Source organism: Neovison vison, chromosome X (assembly GCF_020171115.1).
Source record: "Neovison vison isolate M4711 chromosome X, ASM_NN_V1, whole genome shotgun sequence".
Lineage (NCBI taxonomy): Eukaryota > Metazoa > Chordata > Mammalia > Carnivora > Mustelidae > Neogale > Neogale vison.
In genome coordinates this window covers 30,189,405-30,205,360 of record NC_058105.1, presented here as the reverse complement: position 1 = coordinate 30,205,360, position 15,956 = coordinate 30,189,405, and the positions used below count along the sequence as shown (strand labels likewise).

General features: G+C 44.0%; 1 protein-coding gene across 1 annotated transcript in view; it reads right to left on the bottom strand.

Moving 5' to 3' along the window:
* Positions 1 to 323: 323 nt before the first annotated feature.
* The window catches only part of LOC122897109 (A-kinase anchor protein 17B-like), a 28,409-nt gene continuing 12,776 nt past the window's right edge, over positions 324 to 15,956 (bottom strand). The window contains exons 4-7 of the mRNA XM_044235265.1: positions 9,867 to 10,635; positions 8,340 to 8,467; positions 6,625 to 6,892; positions 324 to 4,863 (exon numbers count right to left, since the gene is read on the bottom strand). Of these exons, the coding sequence (XP_044091200.1) occupies positions 3,235 to 4,863; positions 6,625 to 6,892; positions 8,340 to 8,467; positions 9,867 to 10,619 (2,778 nt within the window). The 5' untranslated portion in view covers positions 10,620 to 10,635 and the 3' untranslated portion in view covers positions 324 to 3,234. The remainder of the gene's footprint in view (positions 4,864 to 6,624; positions 6,893 to 8,339; positions 8,468 to 9,866; positions 10,636 to 15,956) is intronic.

Below are 15,956 nucleotides of genomic sequence, written 5' to 3'. Positions count from 1 at the left end.
CTCCTCTACCAGGTGCTACAGGGGGGAAGGGAAAGGCCACTGGGTCCATTTCGCTGCCTTCTAAGATTATTGATGAAACCTTTGCCAAAGGGAGGATAGTGTTCAGTCCAAATATTGTTATTTCAATTTATCCAAAATGAAGATAAAACCGTGATCTCCAGGTGCATGAGCTCTGACATAGTCCGTTCCCAGACCTCGGCATCATGGAGGGAAAAGTCATGTAGAGGCCATATCAAAACCAGATGTGTGTGTCTGTTTTCATGGAAAATGCTGGAGATGTGGGACATCCTAGCCAGCGTGCGTGGCAAATGAACAGGCTCTAGTCACCTTGACCATTTTATTTTTAATATATCTGAAAATTAAATATGTACTATTTCTCTAACAATGCAAATGAGACAAAGGGTTGGCATCAGGAGTGCAAAGCAGCTTACTATAAATAGAAACTCCCCCCCCACCCCGTGGAATTATTAGCATTTATTTAAAACATTGTAGACAGTCTCGCAACAAATAAAAATACATTTATTTGGTTCTTACTTTCAAAATTACCAGGTTATGTGGCTTTCTACCTGAGAAATTCAAACAAATTGAACAAAAAGACATCGACAGGTTTTTAGTTTTCTTGAAGCGCTATTAGCAGCACATACAAGGGAAACACAAGAAAACACCTATTTAAAAAGACAGAGTTTAAAGTTCAGGCCCTTACTTACTTAATAGGTCATAGAAAAAAGATGAGAAAATACTCTTGCACCACTTAAAGAACAGCACAATGAAGAAGAACAATGTTAATTAATAGAAAGTGATCACAATATTTTCGGTTCTATTTCATTCCTTACTAAGCCACTCATTCCACTGAAAAGTACAGGATAAATTGTTCTCTTCCTCATTTAAGGCCTACACACACACACACACACACACACACACACACACACACACAAAGGTTTATTCAAATCTAAAACGCATTACCACAAGACATATAAAAATCCAAAGTTGTACAGAACGTAAACATGAAACCAGTATTTTTACTTACTTCTAGGCCCCAGGATGGTATTTAGCAAACAAACAAAACCAGACAAAATATTAGATAGAAGTGACTTAGCACCGGTTCTATTATACCCCCCAAAAAATTGCACATGCTGTATTCCGTAATTTTTTTTTTTATGTCTGGTTACTGCGAAGCAAATTGTTTTCATGCCCAAAAAGCTCTGCAAAGAAAAATTATCGAATGGCAGAAGAAATGAAGATTTGTTTTCAAAACAAGCACAACTGCTTTCCATTACAAACTCATAATGTTCTTTGTTTCAGTGGCATGAAACATGAAAAAAAAAATAAGGAGCAAGGGTCTCACCGGAGGAGAAAAAAATACCTAGTTACCAAAAGTTGTCTGACAAAACACAAGCTCTTAGCACTTTAAAAGGCTACTCTGGGCAACAGTACTTTGAACATTAACAGTCCTTGCTAGTCCTCAGAGGAGAAAAGGCACTCACCCCACGAGCCATTTTTTCAGATGTGACAAGCCAAGCCTAGTGGTGATGGTAGAGTCACTAGCTTGAAGTGGAACTGAACATGAGGAAGCCCACAAATCATTCGTTGGTTACCGTAAGCATGACCTGCTACGTTACATTCATTTTTTTGAACTTCTGCATGAACTAGTGTACCTCTATTAAATGCATTTAGAAGAGATCAATGAAACAATGTGCGGTTCTTACTTTCGGTGAATTAGAAGATTGCGTGGCCCCTTCAGCTATCAGGCTGCTCAAGGGGCTGGTTCTGAGCACAGGACGTGCCTCGTCATTCAGGGCAACCCCACTGACCGGCATCCCACCCTTGGCCCTAACAGCTGGTACTTTTCTACAGAACGCCAAGTTAAGACTGAAATGAACCACGCCCTATAAAAACATGGCCTTCCACTACTTCTGTGAATGGAAATCTCCTTCTCCTGCCGCAGCCAATCTAACCTCATTGATGTCTTCCACTGCCGAGTCAGGTATAAGCTTTGTTGGGAAAAAAAAAAGAACGTCATCTACTGCCTCTGGGGTCCTAAATCCTATATAAGGCAGAAGGAATCAGCCAAGCTTTCAATAGAACATGCGCTGCATTGAGATGTAAGTCTTTACGAATCTATAAAATATCTCCATTTAAAAACATATTCAAGAAGTCCAAAATCAGTAGGTAAAAAGATAAATTGCTTCTGTTAAGAGATTACAAATCCTACACACATACCGATTTTTTCCCCAGCTAGAAAACTAGGGCTTTGCCCTTGACTCCTCCTAACTCCATGGCATTACAGAGGATCGAGGAGGCACTTGTTCGTGTTTGATAAAAGTCAGTGGCTTTTTACAAACTGATGTCACCCAACCCTGAGTGAAAGGATTACAGAACCTGAAATGGATTACTGCCATGTCCCAGCTTCCGAAGAGACATTCATGGCACCCCGGGATCTTTCCATCTTGCCTTTTGCAAATCCCACTGGTTATTTTGCTTCAGTGCTCTTGTTTTTCGAGGATGGAATGACATGAGATACTTCTAAAAACAGCTCTGTGAATGGTCCGCTATCTGTTTAAGCCTCAAGAGACAATCCGAGGCCCTTTCCGTGGATTGTTCAGAGTTTTGTTTCACAAAGGATAATTCTTTAGAGTACTGTGAACACACTGAATGAAATTAATTTCCTCCTGGTGGGTGGTCATGAAACCATCGGTGTCACAAACGAGTCTGTGATGTGTCCTAACTGTCATGTCTTCTGCTACCTGTCGTTATGTCTGGATAAAAGGGAAGTTTTGTGGCCACACCTAGCTTTTCTGACCAAATCCAAGCACGTGTGAAAAGATCCTAGTTCAGCTGCCGTTGTCCCCTTTGAAGGTAACTGACACTAAATGATGGTGTTCTAATAGCTAGAGAGCCGCAAGGGGGCTGTTGACTCCACGCCATGTCCATTTGCTTTCTGGCTGGCATTGGTCTCAGGTTGCCGCTGCACTGTAGGAAAGTTTATCCTTGGATCAAGCTGTACAGGCATGTGGTTTTACCAACCCTTGGAATCTGGAATTTTCTTATTTCCAAAGTTTCCCAACACACCTGCAGTCATTTATGCTTTATACTTTGGCGAGGGAAACAAGGTTTTGCCTTTGACCTTGCCCAAGCTTTTAAGTGCTGCTCTCTTGCTCTGTAGTTCCTAACTACATTAGCTGTATTTGGTTTTAAGTGTTTGCTGAGAATGAGGGTTTCTGATCTACGAGGCCTTTAGAACATCTGAAAATACAAAGAACTAGCGTAGCCATTTCCAAAATAGCTTCCATAGTTGAGGTGCTCCTGACTGTCATGTCTAATATAATAATTACCAGAATTCAGCGTGGGATCTCTAGAACGCTCGTGTCTTTTAAATCTTCTGACCTCCTGGTTATATTCTGACTTCCATGGGGTCTCTCTTCTTTGGGGCAAATTCCCCACGTAGAAAACGTGACCACTTTTTGCTGATGCTACGGGCACATGAGCAGACCCGTAGTTCGCCTGCTGGCCAGATGTGCTGTCGCCGAGCCTCCTCCTCTTCCTTGTGATGTGGTCTAACAGACCTCCAGGACCTGATCCGCCGAGCAAGTATTTGGGGACTGCTGTTGCCCTCCTTTTGGTGGTGCTCTTCTCATCCCTAATGGAATGGTTTTTGCCCTCAAGCCACGAACATCTCCGTTCACACTTGGATCTCTCGCCTGGTTTCCCCAGCTTGGGTTTGGAGGAGCTGTGCTCCCCGTGGCGGCTCCACTTTGAATATAAGGCCTGCGGACTTGCCCTAATTTCTCGATCACTAGTGGTGAGGTCGTCATCATCAAGAGATCTTTTTTCTGGGGAGCTATCATATATGGCCACAGACCTCTCTTCCTCCTCTTTGTTTACGCTAAGGGTTTCACTGAAGCATTCAGAATCACTACTGATTTCCTCTAAGAAATCTGTCAACCCCAGATCTAAGTCGGCTGACCTCCTAGGTGAGGAAACTTGGCTGTGACTTGGAGAGTTAGAATCTCTGAGCTGGTGAGCTTGCATCTTTTCTAACAGATGGCTCTTTCCATCAGCTGGGGACAGGTGATCACCAGCGCCGCCGGCTGTGTCCTTACAATGATTTTTCAACTCCTCGGTACATTCTTTGGCATGATCCACTTTTCCTCTCTTTTGTGGTTTAAGCTCAGGATCCTGAGTACAAACCTCGGATGGGGTTTCATCTTCTTGAACCCGTTCTCTTGCTGCCAGGTTTTGCATTTGGCTCGGACTGGTGGAGTGATGCTTCCGTTTTCTCAGATTGATCTGAAATCCGTCTCCCTTAGCATGGACAGCCCTCTGCCACTGACATGGGATTGCTAGATGACTTGGTTCTAGGCAGATGCGGGCATACTCTGGAGTTTGATAGTAGTTTAATAGGTAATCAATAAATTCATCTGTTTCATAGATCTTCTGTTTCTTGCCGTGGCCTGGCTCAGATAATCTAGAAGCATTGGATTTGTTAGAACTGCACTGGTCTTCTCCCTCAAGAGACTGATCTTGAATCATCACATTCTGCAAAGAATTCTGGTTAGAGACCAAACTGTGACTGTAGCCCTCGGTTAATAACTTTCCAGTTCTCTCTTTTCTAGCTGAGTATCTTATTTTTTTTCTCCCAAGGTGGTGGGAAGATTTACGTAAGTGAGCCCTAGTTCTTTTCTTCATTTTTTGTTTTCCTTTATTGTCTGACTTGGCAACCTGATATTTTGGCATTTCCTCCTGATTTTGAAGATACTGGGTGTTTAACTCTTCTTGCTTCAGCATTTCCAGCTTGTTCCTTGGAGCCTGGTTCACTCTGGGGCTTGCATCATCTACCCCCTGTGGGTTAAACTGTGTGGATCCCTTTAAAGAGAAAGGTTAAAAATCTCAACATGAAAAACCTCACAGTGCAACAGTCTCAAAGAAGATGGGGCTTTCTGGCATGGTTCTGAAGAGGTTTCTAACATGCAAGGTAGATCCAAATTAGGAACGATATTGCCCGGAGGAAAGAGGAGGTATGGGATTCGATCTCTCAGGCGAACGTGAGCTGTGTTTCTGAGGTCTGTGTGCATGATTTATGTACCTTCAAAGCACATGACCACATTTTTTTTAATCTGTTCACAAACTGGTGAGGACTTCTGTTTCCAGGTCTTAGGCTAGAGGCTGGGGATAGTGAGAGGAATAAGAAATGCTCTACAGCCTTCCCAGAAAATCCTAGAACAGGAAATGTGTGTCTCAAAGGGAATCAGCTGGCTTACAAGAGAGCCTGCCTGTTTGTCAGCCCAGTCTCTTCCCATGGGTTAGCTGGAAAGGATGTCCCTGAGCTGGCCCCCTTTCTTCTGCTTCAGTTGGAAGAGAGGCTGCAGGTAGAAAGTGTGGCCATGGCAATGGGTCTGCCTATGCCGTCTGCTCTGCAGAACCGCAGGCAGGTGAAAGGTGGCCCATGGGCCCCACCCCACTGGGAGCGATCACACTGTGCTCTCACTGACACAGGGGCGCACCTTGGGACAGTGCCTACCTGTGACCCGGGACTTGAACCTGGGGACTGCGTCATCAATGTCAGGCCCCATCAATGGGAAGCAAGAGTTAGGCACCACATACATTTAAGGAGACAAATTCATAGAAAGGAGTCACCCTGGGTGCCTGGGTGGCTCAGTTGGTTAAGCATCTGCCCTCAGCTGAGGTCATGATCCCCAGGGTCCTGGGATCTAGTCTCATATTGGGCTTCCTGCTCAGTGGGGAGTCTGCTTCTCCCTTTGACCTCTCCGCTCTCATGCCCTCTCTCTCTCTCTCAAATAAATAAATAAAATCTTTTAAAAAATGGTTTAAGTGGACAATTTAAAGAAAGAAAGAAAGAAAGAAAGAAAGAAAAGGAGTCACCCCCGGAGGCAATTACAGTAAATTAAAAGATCCAGTGAGACTTATTGAGAGTGTAAATGTGAGATTCTTCTGACCCTGACTTCATAAGTCTGACAGTCCACTCTCATGAGAGAAAGGCCAGAAATGCAAATAGCCATCAAAGTCCCTCTATCTGATCCTGATGTCACTCACTCTGCATATTTGAAAACCCCGAAGATGCATTTTTAAATGAACCGCCTGGGAACCTTTCTGGCCTTTCCTCCAGGCCATCTGCAGAGTCTGATTATCTTTAGGAGGTCAGTAAAGTGGGGCAAACAAACAAACAAACAACAATAAAAAAAAAATCCTGAAACTCCAAAACTGGAAACTCTCCAAACCAAACAAATTGCTCTGTGATGTCAGCAATTCCTTAGCAAATAGTTGAAGACCAGACTAACGGGCGCTCGCTACACAAAGGTCTCCGTCCAAGGCTCTTCCTTCCCATCCAGACCCGTTGCAGATGAATGGACAAGTCGAGTTAATGGAAGACTCCTACCAACCTCACACCCATGCCATCTGTCCCCCGCCTCTCCCCGGGGCACGAGGGGCCTAGAAGAATAGATTCAGTAGCTATCCTGCTCTGGGATGCACCGTCCCAAGACCGCAGGGCTAAGACAGCCTGTTGAAGACCAACCCCAAAGAAGGCAAATGATCTTCCACGGAGTCAATTTCAAATGGGCCACAGTGTCAGTGTCAAAGTGCGTCTCTAAGCGATCAGGTACCTACCGACAGTGAAGACGAACGGAGCAAGAGCCTTACAGCAATTTTCCTCAAGAGTACCCGCAGCAGCCGGAGGGCCTCCACCCGCCTCTGGGCCAGCAGGTACTTCCTCTCCTCCCACTCCTCCGAGGAGTCGGGCTCCCGGGCGCTGTCCGCAGGGGCTCGGGCCTTTGGTTTCCTGCGCCGGTGTCTGTCTCTCTCTTTCGGGCCTCGTCTCCTCACCCTGGCCTTCTTCCTCTTTTCCTGGGCTCTCCTCTCCTCCTTTTTTCTTTTTCTGGACAACGATTAAGAGTCAGTCATTCAGAAGGCATGGATTAGGCACTGGCTCGCCTTCTAGCTCCTTCCCCACTGCTGCAGGGAGGGTGGATGGGTTAGGTTTCCCGGAATCACGCAGTGCTAACGCCGGGGTCTGTCTTAGGGACTAAGACACCATGGGTGCATCAGTCAAAGGGGAAGGACCCAAAACTGAGCTGGTCAGTTAGAAGCATGTACAGGAGAGAGTATATAAAAAGGCTACAGAATTCAAAGAAGGGGTTTCTCAAAGTCCCCACTTTGTCAGACCACCAGCAGTCCAGCTTGGGGATTTAGCTGTCATAGCCGTCATTTCATTTCTCTCGAGATCAAAAAGCTTCCATGGAGTTGACTCTCTATAGGCTTAATAAAGGAATAATAAAGGAAGTCAAGGTACTCAGAAACTCTCATGGCTGAGTACTGATCCTTGGTACCTATGACCTAATACAGGACCTGGCATGGAAGAATATGGGCTGTTGTCCCAAAATTTCAACTGTTTTGCTTGGGCCCTTATGAACCGTGGCGAAGGGGAAGGAAGGGACAATTACCTGAGTGAGGACTTCGCCAGAAGCTGGAAGATTATCTCAACTACATGTTTAGTCTGGAAATTTGGGAGAACAGTTGCCTTGACCGGGCTCAAACTCTGGCCGAGTTTCACAGACATGATGTCAAGCAACTCCTATTCACCCCACCAGCCAAAAAAAATAAAAGGCACACGGAAGGGGACTCTTTATCTCCTTTTTTGAATAACTATAATTTACATGAAAGACTGAAAGAGTAAACACGTGAGGGGAAGGGCCAAGAGGCCAAACTGGTTTTGAGAGCCCATTTGTACTTCTTGGCAAACCTTTGGCAATCCAATAGTCTTTTCTAGGCTCAAGTCCCTAAATTAGAAAACAAGGATAAGCTCAAAGAAATCAACATGGAGGCTCCTCAAATTCACCAAAAGAACTTAAGCCAACAAGAAACAGAAGGCCAAGAAATCCATGCCTTCCCGCTGAGGGGCTGGTTTGACTGTTGACCATTTTGTGGAAGAAAATCTCTCCCCAACTTAAAAGAATTTTTTTTTCCATTTTAAATTAATAGGCAAGGTAAACTTGGGCAAATTGGGGGTGCACGGGTCAACTTTTTAATTGGGTGGGCTAGGATTTTCACTGTAAAAGCCAAGATCCCTTTATTTATTTATTTTTTAAAATAATTTCTTCCCAGGTATCTTGATCTAGCTTGCTACCTATTGTCCCTGATATGTTGTTTTTTAAGTTTCTCGTCTTTCAACCACATTTTGGTCTTGTAACAGCACAGCCGGAAGACTGTACCAATTCTGGCCACTCCCACCTCAAGGTCACCCATCCAGGGCAGCCATTCACCTGAAGGGATAAGCCCACACGTCAGAAGTGAAAACCCCCCTTGGTCAACGTCAGTCGCCTCACCTTGCAGCCTCCTCCTCATCTCGCTTTACTTTTTTCCTTTCTTCCTCCAGCTCTTGTAACTTCAGCCTTTCTTGATTTCTCCTCCTGATAGCCCCTTCGCTGAAATGTTTGGTCGTGTCAAACATAACCTGTGCACAAAACAATTCAGACTCTCATTAGGAAAGCCTGCCCGAGGCCTGGGTGTTGTCCCAAGCCAGCAAGATGAAACCAGTGTGTACTGAACAATTCAAAACTCGATGAATTCAAAATGCCCTCTCCCCATCACTGTTCTGCTGTTTCCTGGGCATCTGCCCAACGGCCTGTGGGTTCTAGAACCGTCTTTGGCAAAACCTTTCAGGAGCTCTCACATGGCCCCATCACCAAGTCATTATGGGCACAGGCTGTGAGGGATGTGAATTAACTACCTCGGGCTTGTTATAAAAATCAACTGAGTTCAGGTATTTTAGTCGCCAGAGACAAAAAAAGACAATAAATAAATAAATATTTCAAATGTGAGGGATAGGGGTAGAGGAAGGATTGGGGAAGGAAGGATTGGAGAACTGACTTACTGGGATCCGAGATTGGACTGTAGTGATTACTGAGCTACTTTGCAAATCCCCCAAATAAAGTAAAAGCCCTCTCGAGGCACTCCAAGAGAATTTGCTTGAAAAATAAAAGGAGGTAAAAATAGCCCTTCAAATGTGCACAAGAAGGCTAAACACCAAATTCACGATCATAGCCACCTCTGCGGGGAGGGAGGGAGATGGTATCTAATGTAACAGGGGATGTTTTCCAGCCAGTGGGTACCTGGGTGGTCACTAGGGCATGTGTTTTATCTTTTGTCTGGCTGAATAGCTCATAATTTTTAAAAAGATATATTTTAACATAAGTAGTTTCACACATCTCACACACACACAGACACACACGTACACGTAGGAAGCTATTGAAGGCGAAAGTCCAAATTCATGCTCAAGGCTAGGTGAGAGAATAAGCAATGTTTAGCCACATCTTTTCCTCTGCTGGAGTAAGAGGTCACAAAGGAGATGGGGTGGCCTGACTGGAGAGACAGGACGATCTCAAAAGGAAAGGATCCCAGTTTCCTGAGCTTATGTTCCAGCAATTCACCTGACAGACATTCCTGAAAATGCAAACTGTTGCCCCCAAGAGTAAAGGGGGGTAAACTGCTCTCCTGTGGGGTCAAACTGCATGGATCCTCTCTCTCTCAGCAACTCAGGTGGAACAAGCCTAGGAGATAGCTCCATAAGAGTCATTAGAATTCCTCAGCGCCCCAAGAAGTTGGCGCAGAGCCCCGGATGATAAGAACCAACCCTTCCAAACCACAGTCGGCAGAAGAATGTCCACGTCAGGATTAGTTTTCTTCTTAAACATCCATTTCTGAATGACAACACAAATCTCTACACCAGCCATCGCTCAGAGCCTAATGGGAGGGGGGCGGTCTAAGGAAATTTGTTCTAGAGGCTTCCTTCCAGCTTTTGCTCGGGACCACCTGAACAGTGGGAAATGAAAGAAATCCTGGCTCCTTCTTACCTTGATGTTACAGGCCAGAGCTTTCCCATCATCTCCTTTCAGCATCAGCTTCATCCCTCGAAGGGACTCCATGGCTTTTGCGAAGTCCGTTGACTCCTGGTACTGTACGAAGGCCTCAAATGTCTGCAAGCCGAAGCTGAAACCCCCGAAGCTTCCACTGGTCATCACTTCCCTGTAGGGGTCCAGCATAGGGATGTCCACGTTCTTGATCTTTCCAAAGCTCTCAAAAACCACCCGAAGGATCTCTTCACAGGGCTTCTCCCCACTGGAACCTTTGGGCGCAAACCATTTGCAGGGCAAGCCAGCGAAATAGATAGAATCTGGGCTCTTATCCTGGTCCTGATCTTCGGCCCCATCGCTCACCGAGGCCTCCTTTTCCCTGGGGAAGCGTTCCCACTCTCCCTGGGCATCTGTAGCCACGACTTTTAAGTCCGTTTTCAAGCCATTCAGCTTGATGATCTTCCCGTGTAACTTGGCCTTCAAGATCTGAACCAGACTACGCGTCTCGGCTTCGCCCTCGAATCGGATGAAATCCTTTGTGCTCTTGGAGAGCCGAACGGTGGTAAACTGGTCAGGGCAAATCAGGCTCTTCAGCTGGTCCAGAACTTCCCAGTTGGAGAAGGGCCTTGTCGGCTCTGAGCTTTCTGGGAGCAAGACATTGATCATCAGTTTTGCGATGGGCTTGAGGTAGAGGTGCTGAGCGGCACACAGCTCTGTGGCCTCGGAGTTATCGTACACCACAGTGACCGTCATGGTAGCCCCCGGAAACCTGAGAGGGCCAAAGAGAACATTTTCATACAGATGGTGCAAAACACAGACTTGGATCTTAAATGGTGCTAGTACTCCCAGACTTCCACTCAATTAGTAAGGGAAAGAGTACTCTGGGGAGAACTGAGACAATAGCATCTGTCTGCTTACTGGGTTTCAGAGCTTGCAAAGAGTTTCCATATACAGTGGACTCTTGAACAGTACGGGGGCAAGGGGCATCAACGCCCCACCCCTGTGCAGTCCAAAATCCATGTATAACTTGTGACTCCCCCCAAAACGTAACTCCTAATAGCCTGCTATGGACCAGAAGCCTTACCGATAACAAAAACAATGGAGTAACAGCCACTGGGTATGTTACACGCCTGCTATTCGGTATTCTTACAATGAAGTAAGCAAGAGAAAAGAACATGTTTTTTGGTTTTTCTTCTAAAGATTTTATTTGTTTATTTGAGAGAGAGCATGTGAAAGAGAATGAGCATGAGAAGTGGGGGTTCAGCGGGAGAAGCAGACTCTCTGCCGAGCAGGGAGCCCGATATGGGACTTGATCCCAGGACTCCAGGATCATGACCCGAGCCAAAGGCAGTCGCTTAACCAACTGAGCCACCCAGGCATCCCAGAAAAGAACATGTTATTAAGAAAACCATAAGGAAAGGCGAGAAAAATGGGGGTGCCTGGCCTGGCTTTGCTGGTGGAGTGTGTCACTCTTGACCTCAGTGTCGTGAGTTCGAACCCCACGTTGGGGTAGAGATCACTTTTTTTTAAAAAATCATAAGGAAAAATACATTTACACCACTGTGTTTATCGAAAAAAAAAAAACCCACATATAAGTGGACCTGTGCAGTTCAAACTCATGCTGTTTCCAAGGGTCAAATGTACTGCCGTTCAGCTTCCTTCACTGAAAAATAGAGATTCTAGGATTTCCAAGAGGTTTTGTTGAGCAAGTACATGTGAAATCCTTAGAATAGCGCCTGGCACACAGGAATTTCTCAATAAACACAAGCTATATTGATTATTTATTCGTCACAATAGTCTCACTTTATCTCATCTGATTCGTGAAACAACCTGTGAGTAGGCATTGTCATGCCTGTTTTTACAGATGGGGAAATTCACACAGATTCAGGAAAATGAAATGACTTGCCCACACATTGAGACCGCAGGATGCCAAGTCTATTGAGTGACGCTCTCAAAGGCAGAATCCCATAAGAACTGGATGGAGGTGCTACAGAAACAGGGCGTTCACGAACATGCACCTGACTTTGCATTCTAGGACGTATGTGGACATATAGGCTCGGGTGCCTCCAGTCTATTGACATGAAATAAACTGAACTCTAAGTTCAAGTACAGGGGAGACAACCTCCTTTAATGAGTGACCAAATGAATTTGCCCTCTATTCTGGGACTGGAAAACCTCCCAAACCTGAGTGCTGGCTGGCATTTCCTATTAACAAACTTTCTCAAGCTGCCCCGAGGTGAGTAAGATCGCTAATACTGGGAATTGAGGATTTCTGCTCCTATTTGCTGACTTCAAAGAGCACTTCCCAATAAAGGAGTTCTTCCTAAAGTGTATATATTCAGAGTCCATATAACCCGAGCTTCTCACTAATGTCAACTTCAGAGAGGTTTAGACTCAAACATATACAGGTAGCTGATGGAAATTCTAACACAAAATTTACTGTTAAATCTTAGTTAACTTTATAGGTGCACAAGTTTTAAAAATTTTTTTTATTTAAATTCGATTTAGTTCATATATAGTGTATTATTAGTTTCAGGGGTAGAATTTAGTGATTCGTCAGGTGCATATAATAATTCATTTACAAAATAACTGTCCATAAAGGACAAGCCATATCAATTTCCTTGGGTTTATATAAGCTGGTTTTTTTTAAAGGCCTCCAAAGGCTGTATCTAAGATACTAAGGTACTAAGAATTCTTATAATAGCAACACTGAACTGGGATGTTATGAAAACAAGCATGTTTTCTTTCTCCAAAAACATTATCGAAAGAGCAAAACAAAGAAGAAAATTCAGTTAGTTTTGCTGCAATTTGCAACCTAAATAAGAGTTAACACTAAGCTCCTTTAGGAGAAAAATTAATCTGATATCCAACTAAAATATACTGAATTCCAAAATTTATCTATAGTCAATGGGTATTTGTTTATACAACCTAATTTAAAGCAACGGCTTTTCTTTTTTTTAAAGATTTTATTTATTTGATAGCGGGAAAGTGAGAGAGCCACGAGATAGTGGAGGGCCAGTGGGAAGAGCATAGTCCCCAGCTGAAAGACTAGACCCTGGGACCCCGGGATCATGACCCGGAGCCGAAGGCGGACGCTTAACCGACTGAGCCACCCAGGCGCCCTTAAAGCAACAGCTTTTAAAAAAACATTCCAGAAAAAAATAAACACAAAATAGTTAACCACTTCAAAGTAATCAGGTTTGTCATGCTCTTCCCACTTATTCCAGTGCTATTGCCTTTGTGTTAAACATCTCAGAATGTTTCCTTTCGGATGGATTTCAAAGTCTGGGTTGATGGATGTCAATTTTGAAATTCTTTTTCTCATGGTTTTGATATTTAGAAATTGTCAACAATTACCTAGAATCAAGAATGTTGCATAAAATGGGTAATTATAAAAAGCAAACTGATTTTCTGGGCACCTGGGTGGCTCAGTCAGTCAAGCATCTGCCTTTGGCTCAGGTCATGAACCTGGAGTCTCCGGATCAAGTCCCACATCCGGTTCCCCACTCAGCAGGGAGTCTGCTTCTCCCTCTGACCTTCACCCCTCTCCTGCTTTCTCTCTCTCTGTCTCTCAAATAAATAAATAAAATCTTTTAAAAAACTGATTTTCTTAATTGGCTTATAACCACCCCCCCTTAAAAGGAGATTCTTTTTTTTTTTTTTGTGACTTTATTTAAAGCTACCCAGTATTCAGTGTTGCCTGTATTTGTTAAAAGGAGATTCTAATAAAGGCTCTAATTCTTTCTTTTTTAATTCATTCATACATCGTTGAATGAGTTTAGAGCTTTGAAAGATGACACCTCTGAAGGACAACATTCATTTGGATGTCATGGTAGAACAGTTACAAAAATAATCCCAGGTTACCACCCAGCCCCATAGCCATACTCTGCAATGTGACTTCAAGTCATCGCTGCTGAGAGATAGAATCTATTTCCCCCCAGTTTTTGAATGTAAGCTGGCTTTCCCCACACACACACCACTAGAATGTGGCAAAAGTGACAGAATGCCAGTTCTAGGCCTAGGTCTCAAGCGGCCCTTAATCTCTTGGAACTTTGCCATTCGGGGAGCACACGCCTGAGCTGGCCTGCGGGAGGATTCTGAACCAAATGGAAAGGAGCCCCCTGGTGGCAGATGAGACATCCTCATTGAGCCAGACCCCGGCCAACCCACCACCTGACCATGACCCCCTGAGCGAGCCCAATAGTCCAGCCAATCTATAGACCTGGGAGAAATAATAAATCACTATTATTTAAGCCACTAAGTTTGGGGCTAGTTTGTTACACAATAGCTAACTGATACAAACATCTAGCTCTTAATTAGTTTCAAGATACACAATTCCACTAATAGTTTTACACAAATGAATACAAATAATAAAAACCAATTTCTGGGAGAGTTTTGGGGAGAAAAACACAGGCACCTTCATATCTTGCTTAAGATAATGTACTTCATTCTTTCTTAGAATAATTTAGCAAAACAAACCAAGACTCATAAAAAGGCTCATCTCCTCAGACCAAGAAACCTGGCCTAGAAACTTATCCTAGAGAAATAATCAAAAATAAGAAAAAAATATGGGGCATCTAGCTGGCTTAGTAGGTAAAGCGTGTGACTCTAGATCTCAGGGGTGTGATTTCAAGCCCCGTGTTGGGCATGGAGCCTACTTTACAAAAAACAAAATGCTCAAATCTAAAAAAAAAAAAAAAATACTCAAAGCTGCTTATTACAGTGTCATTTGGATATAATTTTGTCCAAACCATGTATATATGGGAATAAAGTCCAGAAATTGTTATGACTTTTTGTATAGTAGGGTTTTTTTAAAGATTTTATTTATTTATTTGACAGACAGAGATCACAAGTAGGCAGAGAGGCAGGCAGAGAGAGAGGGGGAAGCAGGCTCCCCGCTGAGCAGAGAGCCCGATGTGCGGCTTGATCCCAGGACCCTGGGATCATGACCTGAGCCGAAGGCAGAGGCTTTAACCCACTGAGCCACCCAGGCGCCCCTGTATAGTAGTTTTAATAAAACGTTCTGCTAATGTAATCCAACTTACAACTGATGCGTTTTTAGTCACTCATTTCAAAGTATAAATGGATCTTATTTAAAAAGTTCTTCTGCTTAAGGGGCGCCTGGGTGGCTCAGTCGTTGAGCATCTGCATCTCAGGTCATGATCCCAGGGTCCTGGGATTGAGCCCCACATCGGGCTCCCTGCTCAGTGGGGAGCCTGCTTCTCCCTCTCCCACTCCCTCTGCTTATGTTCCTTCTCTTGCTGTGTCTCTCTGTCAAATAAATAAATAAAATCTTTAAAAAAATAAAAATTAAAAGTTCTGCTTAAAATTAAATTCACAAAGACTACTAAAAATCATCACTTTTGAGATTTACTTTATGCCTCATGTCCCTCACAAGGGTGATTTCTACAGACTAAAGTAAGTGTCGATATTTTAGCCAGATGTCTCCATTTTCCTGCAATGTCAAAAAGGCTCTTATCAAATTTGGAGAGAAATGAGTCAAATACTATGGCAGGTGTAGATGAGCTCTTCTTGGGATGAGAGAACAAAGAACCAATCACCATGGAAAGTCAACATTTGGCCGTCACTTAGCAGAGGAGGCCTCGGCAAGAAGATAGGAGCAGCCAGACGCGTCGGAGTGAAGAAAGGGGGTTAGTCAATGGTATTAACTATTCCTAAGAGGCCAAGTAAGATGAGAATAGAGAAACATCCACTGAATTTTTTAAAATTTATTTTTAAGTAGTCCCTATACCCAATGTGGGACTCGAACTCACAACCCTGAGATCAAGGGCCACATGCTCCACCAACTGAGCCGGCCAGGTACCTCAAGAAGTGTCCACTGAATTTTGCAGCATAGAGGCTCTTGAGGGCAAAAACCCAAACTATAGTAAGTTGAAGTTTTAAAAAGAAGTAGAGAAGCAGGGAGAGTGTGTGGATTATGATTTTAGGAAATGGAGCAGGAGTGCCTGGCTGGCTTAGTCAGAAGAGCATGGGACTCTTGATCTCAGGGTTGTGAGTTCAAGCCCCACACTGGGCAGAGAGCTCACTATTTAAAAAAAAAAAAAAAGGAAAAAAAGAAGGAGAGAGAAA